The following is a 9,321-nucleotide window of genomic DNA, read 5'->3' as shown; positions in this document are numbered from 1 at the left end:
GAATATTTCATGTATCTTAACTGCAGATTTTTCAGCGCTCATTTAACTTTAGGACTCTGTATCTCAAAATGAACAAAAGTGGACTTCTACCATTATTGAAATAAGCCCTTCATGTGCACACATGGCACATCGATCTCGTGAGGCACAAGGCTCTCATAACGAAGTACGAACGTCGGTCAACAGATGGCACTAAAAATAAGCCCTTCATATGCGCGCACGGCACATCGATCTCGTGAGGCACAAGCCTCTCATAACGAAGTACGTACGTCGGTCAACAGATGGCACTAGGCAAAGAATATTAACTGCGCTCATTAGTTGCTTCTTGCGACTTCTAGCCGCGATTTGTCACTGAAATCGCAGCTAATTCCATAGAATGACACCAAGTTTTCAGAAAGCAGTACGAAAATTAGCAACAGATGGTAAATGTGATATCCGTGACTTTTCAATCAATGTGATTTCTAATAGATACGCGATTTCCTGCCCACCACTACTTGAAAGCTTTCAGTTTCATTTGGTTAGTGGGAAAGCGGAACGATAAATTAATATTTTGATGTTATGTTATTGCAATAATTGAAGTTTCCTCGGAATCTTAGCTAAATGGACGTCAACGGTTTTGTTAATTCTTGGCATAGGGTGGTAATATAGTGCGTGTGGGTTAATTACAGCCGATCACGAATTTCACAGAGCGCGTGAAAGGTATTTTCTGTTTGTTTTAATTGCGATCCCGGGTGACTGTAAATTGACGAACCCATCGAAGTATTGTCAAGAGGATTATTTTCACACATTCGATGAGTACTTTATGTTCTGCTTGTTATTGATGATGTCAATCAGACGAGTGTCGGCAGGTTCAATGTTTCCGCGACTGTAGTTATGTGTATGCCAACATTTCGCAATGATGTCATTAGTGTACTTTTGACTGAATAAAACTTAAATTCGTGAAGTTTTTTTCCCAGTTAATGCGACTCTGTGAGTTATAAGAGGAATAAAGGTTAATTTTGAAAATGTTTTGAGCTGTGATACTTTGCGGCCATCTTTGTTCTGTCACCATAGTATTTATATATGTAGTCGGCTGCGTCGGCGTTATTCATATGACAGGTCAATATTTTTACCTTTTGGTAAGTATTTTGGTTCCTACAGACTGGTGTATTGTTTGTCTTCAGTAGTTGACGCTATTAGTGTTTTACGAAATCATGATTTATGACCAAGCTGAATGTGGCAAGAATTTAATGAAGCATTTAAGGGTTTGCATATGCGAAGGTACAATGACTGCAATGGAACATATTGCATTGTATGCACCTACACAGGATCTGTATTGGTAGTTTATTGTATAGCAGTGGACCGCTCGAGGATCGTATTAAAAAAATGGACTTGAAAATTTAAAGCGAGGGAAATGTACGTAATGTAAACAGATTATTTATTAACGTCATTACGATAATCCATCTGTAGGCAATTTTAGCCGTATAGATGCAGTCAGGGCATACAGTTTCAATTGTATTTATGCGTATATATAACGCAACACTGACATATCTAGTTTAATGAATACTTAAATTTAATCGGCCTTGTACAAATGCGTGATTTCTTTAACGTATGTTGGACGACGTTTCAAAAATGTCATATTACCACCTTGAGCTGCTGGTAAACTGCGTTATTTACTCACCCAGTTTGTTGTTTGGCCATCATGAGGTAGGCCTACATAAAATTATTCACAGAATCATGTTAGACGAAATTTAAAATCATGAATAATAATGCACTAATTTTTCATAACAGAAATTACTGTGCTAGGTTGCGTGCTCATTCATCTTACAACTGTGATAGATGTTACGACCATTATACAGTAGTGTATAATTCATGATTTTATATTTCGCCTATGAAACTGGTTGTGTAATAAAGTCTTGCATCAGCAGCTGAAGGTGGTAATGGCATTTTTCAAATTAAGAGCTATGGAGCCACCACCTCCTGAAAATAAGTTGGATGAGATAAAAACATGAATTTTAAGCTCTTAATGTGGACACAAATTGACGCACTTATTTTCACAGTTTTGCACTTCCACCATTTCAGTTTTGTTATGTACATCATGCACCCATTAAACTTCTATCTTGCAATCTGGCAGGTTCACCTTGTCATGCCTTGTCTGTCTATGCTACTCGGAGCAAACAACAAGAACGATCAGCAGCAGGATAATTGGCCTAAATCTTTTACAGTTAACTTGAATGGCCTGTTATGTAGACAGTAACCATCCCTATTTCGCATTCTAATTTTGTATATGTATTTAAATGCACATTATTATATGCTTTTAAGTGCATACTATTGTTGCAAATATATGTAGTGAATGACAGTTATGATATTAAGCTCTCGATTTATGCTGCATTATCTTAGAGTCAAATCTGTAACTCATCTAACAGTCTTGGTTTGAAGCACAAGTGGGTTATTTCATGTTAAGTGGCCTAAACTCCCCACCTGACCGTCTCCAGTTTTTATGAAATTTTTACAGGATGTACATATAGACCTTACATGAAGCACTGCCAAATTACAGCTTCATAAGTAGTATGGTGGGGCCACTAGTCACCTTTTCGTAAAGGCTCGTTTTTTACCAGTGCAACTGAAACGAATAAATGATCAATTTTGTTTTACCATTGTTGAGGATCTAAGAGACCTGTTGTGCTAAAACTTCGTGATCCTGTTCAACTTTTTTGGGTACAGTATCTTAGCTGTAAAACAAAAGTTCAAACTGTGGTAAATTCATCATAGTGTGCTATCAAAGTGGCCCATAAATCTTGTCGTACCAAATAAACTTACATTTATATTACATTAAAAAATACATGTACCAGTCTTACTCTTTATGGTTCCCAAGCCAAATATTTCAGTTCTTATTAATTCATTTGCTAAAATTTGTTACTAATAGCAATTATAGTTGATTCGAACAAGCTACAATATCGGTCCATTCTTGTTGCTGATGGAGCTGGAATAACAGAAATAATGTGTTGGTTTGGAATCCGACAAGCATCCTTCCTAGCTGGCCAATAGAATGAATGTGCAGGTCCATTATGGTGCATGAAACTGACTAAAACATCATTTTCTTCTTCTGAAACTTCAGACACATTACCAATCCACCATTTTCCATCATATAGGCCTATATAGGCAATGTATTGGCCCAGTTGTAAGGCTGTAATATTTCTGAATGAAGCTTTTGCTTGAGTTTGGTCAACATTTGCCACAAAAAAATTTGTATCATTGGATACTCTTCTAATATAAGCTTGCTTTTCATTTAATGGCACAAAATGGTGATTCTCTTTTGTTCCTGATACTGTGCATCCATTTTTGAACTTTGTTTCCTGCTCAGTTTTTAATGTTTCAGTTTCTTCTTTTAAAACAAAAATTAATTGGATTCCTCTAATATTCTTTGTGCAGTATTTAAACAAATCAGTTGGTGTCAAAATCTGGTCCTCGGATGGTCTTTGAAGGTTTGCTCTTGCTGCCAGGCGCTGTGCAGTTCCTCCAATTTCATCACGTGGAGATTTTCCGTGGCTTCTAGCAAAAAAGTTCCAAAGTCATTTTGATGGTGGCAGAGATTCAGAAAATTTTTGAAGTTTTTGTACTGTGCTGCTGACCCATCACTGAAGTAGTAAATGTGTATGAAAGCAAGTACAGCAGTTGGATCATGTTTCAGTCTGTTGCTTATTATACAGTAGCTGATGCTGCTGATGTCCAAGTTATTTCTGAAGTACACAAAAAGTGGGTGAGAAGTTGCTTGGCTGTTATTCCAGTGAAAACTTTGAGCTGCATCCTGGGCGATGAAGGAATAATTGTCAGCAAAGTCCATTAATATGTCAGTTCAGTCGGCTTACAGCTTTCTTTTATGCATTTTAGGTGCTTGCTCTGGTGCTTTGAAAACATGATGATAGTGGAAAGTTCGTCAGTTTTTGAAATCAGATATTCAATAAAATCCTCGGTGGTCATCTGCTCGGTTTCTAATGTATCTTTATCAGAGTGCACATCACTGTGTGAACCCAATCGCATCATCTGGATCACTGTCTTCAAAACTACTTTCTAAAAACTGTTCCAGTAGTTCTTTCCCAGACAGATTTCATAGCGATGAAGCATGCAGCCTGTGGATTCCAAATTGCGCACTGTTTTAGCAATCGGACCCTTATAATCTTCTTTAATTGTAGTGCTTGCGAGCATAAGTTTCACATTTTGGTGTAAAGTGCAAACACAGACTGAGTGGGTCCCTGCAGCACCCCCTGTGATGCACCATTTTGGACTCAATTCGCAAAATTTGGAAAATCCAATTTCTGGCCCATGCTGAAGTTGATGTGCAGCAAACATTTCTTTAAAATTATTCAGAAGGTATTTTTGCATCAAAACTTTCCTTCCTTCTATTCTAATTGATACACAGTCTTTTTTTTTTTTTTACCTGGACAAATTCGGCTAAATTCTCCATTCTGTAAAAATGTTACCAATCTTTCTTTTACAGCATCTTTAATCTTCTTGTGCCACTTATTCTTTGGCAGAGCTAATACACCATTTTCCGCCTGTAACTTCCTAGCTGCTTTTACCACCCTCTCTGAAACACCCAGCCTTGCAACGACAACGCGTCAGTTGCAACTTACTCTTAGACGTCCGGTTGACTGGGCGCAGAAGAGTGGTTTTAAGTTTTCCACTGAGAAGTCCGTATGTGTTCTTTTTCACCGTTCTCGTTGGATTTTAACCTTTCCCGAGTTGAGGACGAGGGAAACTATTCTTACTTTTAAAGACACGGTGAGATTTCTGGGGCTCGTTTTTTACTCGAAGCTTATGTGGTTACCTCATCTTAAAGACCTGAAACGACGGTCACTTGAGGCTCTAAGTATTTTAAAATGTCTCAGCCACAGTACACGGGGAGCCGACAGGACTCGTCTGCTCCAGTTTTACAGGGCGTTCGTGTGATCTTGGCTCGATTATTGGTGCACGGTGTATTGGTCTGCGAGGCTTTCTTACTTAAAGTTGTCGGACGTTGTGCACCACGAAGGGCTTCGGTTGGCCACTGGGGCATTCTGAACTAGCCCCGTACCGAGCATCTGAGCAGAGGCCAGTGAACCGCCACTTCATATGTGGCGACGGCTACTTACGGTGCACCAGGCCTATGAAACTTTGTCCACACCATACACACCTGCATACCGTACCGTTGCTCAGCGTCCTCTGGCACGGCTATTTCATTACCGGCAACGAGCGACGCAGCCCTGTGGGATTCGCGCACACGATAGCCTCGCTGTGATATCTGTGGCTGGTCTTCGTGTTTTACGTCGCGGTTGGAGCAGATTTCCACCTCGGCTCCTCTGGTGACCCAAACTTATTTTAGATTTGACTACTTTTAAGAAAGATAGCACACCAGATTTTAGATTTCAATCTCTGGTTTTTTAACATTCTAGATGTGTATCTCAGTTTCACCGTCGTTTACACTGATGGCTCCAAACAGGAGAATTTCCTCGGCTGTTCTGTAGTGTTCCCCGATCACGTTACTCGGCTTCACCTCCCTGACGAATATACCGTTTTCGCAGCGGAGCTCCGCGCGATCCTGAAGGCACCGGAGCAGACGAATCGTGTTCGGGGCGATCGATTTCTTCTCTGCTCCGATTCTCTTAGTGCCTTACAATCACTGCAGAACCTGTACCCGACTGAGGAAGTGGTCCAGCTGATACGTGACCAACTGTACCTGCTCCAACGGTGGGGTAAGGAGGTGTCCTTCTGCTGGCTGGCTGGTCGTGTAGGAAAATGGGGCAACGAACAGGCCGATCGGGCTCCCGAGGAGGCCCGCAGAGAGCAGGATGTGGCCCAGTGTCCTATTCCCTCGCAGTCTGTCATCTCTGCACTCCACAGGAAGTGCACGGGTTGTGGGAGGACGAATGGCTGGCGGTGACGGCCAATAAACTGCGGTCGGTGAAGTCAACTACTCGGCCGTGGCGTTCCTCCTGCCGGGTGCTCAGGCGGGAAGAGGTGGCCCTCACACGTCTTCTGATCGGACACTGTCCTCTCACACGTAGCTTTCTATTACGGCGGGAGGATCCCCCATTCTGTGATGCTTGTGGTGTGCACATCTTTGTCTGCCACATTTTAACACACTGCATTTTTACCGCAATGCAAGGGCGGCAGCACAAGTTGATGGGGATCTGCCCTGTGTTTTAGCTAATGATGAGACGTGTGTGTCTAGGGTTTTAAAGTTTTGTGCTGTGCCTGGAGTCTCACCTAAACTTTTAGGCTGGAGGTTTTAGTGTACTGCGGAGTGGCTGGCCCCTCCCTTTTTTCCTTGCGGTCAGCCAGCCACTTCCATCTGCTGCATTGTTTTAGCTCCCTCTACCACTTTCTTCCTGTGTTGTCTGTGTTTTACTGCTGACGCCCTGCTTCATCCGACACTTCGGTGTGGGTAGGCACATATTTTTCACACCTTGTTACCTGTGTTTTATGTTCTGTTTTATATTACTGTTCTGAGTTTTTTTCTTGATACCCGTCTCACTATGTTACTGAACGGGCGCTGAAGATCTTGCTGTCGTGCACCCAAACACCTTCTACTACTACTAATACTACTCCGAAACACCCAATTCTTGCATTGTCTCTTTTACAGTTCAGCTTAGTGGTACTAATGTCAGTATTTGCAGTTTCTCAGGCTACCTTGACAATTGCAACTTCTCTTTCAGTTTTTTAATCAGCTGCCTATAATCTTCAGTCACGACGTGTCTTGCTTGTACTAGATGTTTGAAGACCTTTTTTGGGCGAATCCTCCAGCACCGGCAATGTTATTCGCAATTTGCTCTCGAGCTTCGCGAATTTTTATTTTCCGTAACCTTTCACGTCCCCTTTTGATACATGCTAAAATTTTAGAGCTGACACCCCAAAAGCATTTAAACTTGAATCGATTGATACTTCTGGATATGCTTGATCTTCTGACTGCTTTGAAGTTGACTGATTTTTCTGCTTTCTGCGCTAAAAATTGTTTTCTGCAAGTTGGACAGATCTTCTGACCAGGTTTCACATTGCTCTTAGTCACGGCTTGTAATGGTTTTGCTGTTTCCACATTGACAATCTGTAAATCCTTTTTAACAGAATGGTTCTTTGCACCAAAAGGATTAAAAGATCTCTCTAGAAAGTCATATTTGTCCACAAGTATTGCTTTGTGATGGAAGCAAATTTGTGCATTTCCGGTAAGACATATGTCGCTTCATTGCTTTATTAATTCCTGTTGCTCTACTGAAAATTCTTTGATTGGAATGAAGCCTTTTTGTTGTGTGTGTGTTTTCAGATGACGTGCAGAATTATCTGCAAGACCAATTACATACGGTACTGAAACCTCGTGGATATCCATTACACTACAATTAAATTTATGCTTCCAATTGTCATTTGTTTCAATATTAGATAAAGTAGAAGTTGTGTATATTTCCAACTGAAAAATATTAAACATAGATAATGGGAACTTCCTTGAGAATACAACAGAAAAAAATTAAATAACCTGATAAACATTTCTAGAGTGTCACCCCGTACCTTAAAATAATGTTTACTTACCGAAAAAAGATGTTTATCCAGTAATGAGAACACACTTTACATCATTTAAAAAGGCAGACACATCATCTGAACACTCTTCGCTGCACAACAGTGTGCTTCAGACAGATTGTTGAAGCGTGTTACCAAACTCCATTGTTGACACTAAACTGGTCTGTCTGCAAAATAAAAACAACTTTTTATGATCAGACAAGGTGAGCTCAGATAACTCAGTTATTATTTGTGCAATCCGGGTTCCACTTGCAGAGCTTTGACATGCTGACAGGTTGCAGATAACTAAAGTATCAGCTTCAGAAAACTATTCTTCCAGTAGATGCGTGGCAATAAAGTATAGTCAAAATATGGTACTGCAAGATTTATGAGCCACTTTGATAGAACACTATGATGAATTTACCATAGTTTGACCTTTTGTTTTACAGCTAAGATATTGTACCCAAATGTTGAACAGGATCACAAAGTTTCAGCATGGCAGGTCTCTTAGATCCCGAGTAATGGTAAATCAAAGTTGATCATTTAAAGTCACTACATTGAGAAATGTAATGTAATGAAAATATAAGTTTACTTGTTCTTAAATGCAAAGTCTCCGAAATAAAAACAACTTTTTCTGATCAAACAAGGTGAGCTCTTTCCAGTGGTGCTGACAAAAATCAAATTTGAGTGACCCCTTTTGAGATATGACCTTTTGAAAGTGAACCAACATTGATTGATTAAATTTTTTTAGCAAACTTTGAACTTTGATAACTCGGTTATTATTTGATGCCACTTGCAGAGCTTTATGACATGCAGGCAGGCTGCAGATAACCAAAGTATTAGCTTGAGAAAGTTACTCTTTCAGTAGATATAATGCAATAAAATATAGCCAAAATTTGGTACGACGAGATTTATGAGCAACTTCGATAACACACTATGATGAATTTACCGTAGTTTGACCTTTTGTACTACAACTAAGCTGTTGTTGTTGTTGTTGTTGTTGTTGTTGTTGTGGTCTTCAGTCCTGAGACTGGTTTGATGCAGCTCTCCATGCTACTCTATCCTGTGCAAGCTTTTTCATCTCCCAGTACCTACTGCAACCTACATCCTTCTGAATCTGCTTAGTGTATTCATCTCTTGGTCTCCCTTTATGATTTTTACCCTCCACGCTGCCCTCCAATACTAAATTGGTGATTCCTTGATGCCTCAGAACATGTCCTACCAACCGATCCCTTCTTCTGGTCAAGTTGTGCCACAAACTTGTCTTCTCCCCAATCCTATTCAATACTTCCTCATTAGTTATGTGATCTACCCATCTAATCTTCAGCATTCTTCTGTAGCACCACATTTCGAAAGCTTCTATTCTCTTCTTGTCCAAACTATTTATCGTCCATGTTTCACTTCCATACATGGCTACACTCCATACGAATACTTTCAGAAATGACTTCCTGACACTTAAATCAATACTGGATGTTAACAAATTTCTCTTCTTCAGAAACGCTTTCCTTGCCATTGCCAGCCTACATTTTATATCCCCTCTACTTCGACCATCATCAGTTATTTTGCTCCCCAAATAGCAAAACTTCTTTACTACTTTAAGTGTCTCATTTCCTAATCTAATTCCCTCAGCATTACTTGACTTAATTAGACTACATTCCATTATCCTTGTTTTGCTTTTGTTGATGTTCATCTTATATCCTCCTTTCAAGACACTGTCCATTCCATTCAACTGCTCTTCCAAGTCCTTGGCTGTCTCTGACAGAATTACAATGTCATCGGCGAACCTCAAAGTTTTTATTTCTTCTCCATGAATTTTAATAC

General features: G+C 40.1%; 1 protein-coding gene across 14 annotated transcripts in view; it reads left to right on the top strand.

The window, feature by feature from the left end:
• Positions 1-282: 282 nt before the first annotated feature.
• The window catches only part of LOC126427252 (GDNF-inducible zinc finger protein 1-like), a 122,434-nt gene continuing 113,395 nt past the window's right edge, over positions 283-9,321 (top strand). For 5 of the 14 annotated variants that reach the window (XM_050089498.1, XM_050089500.1, XM_050089499.1 and 2 more), the window contains exon 1: positions 1,128-1,392. Coding sequence is in view for 1 of the 14 variants with exons in the window: in XM_050089509.1 (XP_049945466.1) it covers positions 1,089-1,115 (27 nt within the window). In the remaining 13 variants the exon portion in view is untranslated. The other 9 variants (XM_050089503.1, XM_050089507.1, XM_050089501.1 and 6 more) reach the window with 6 other exon arrangements.

Source organism: Schistocerca serialis, chromosome 11, assembly GCF_023864345.2.
Source record: "Schistocerca serialis cubense isolate TAMUIC-IGC-003099 chromosome 11, iqSchSeri2.2, whole genome shotgun sequence".
Taxonomy (NCBI): Eukaryota; Metazoa; Arthropoda; class Insecta; order Orthoptera; family Acrididae; genus Schistocerca; species Schistocerca serialis.
Note: the sequence above shows the minus strand (reverse complement) of the source record. Positions and strands in the feature narration are given on the sequence as shown.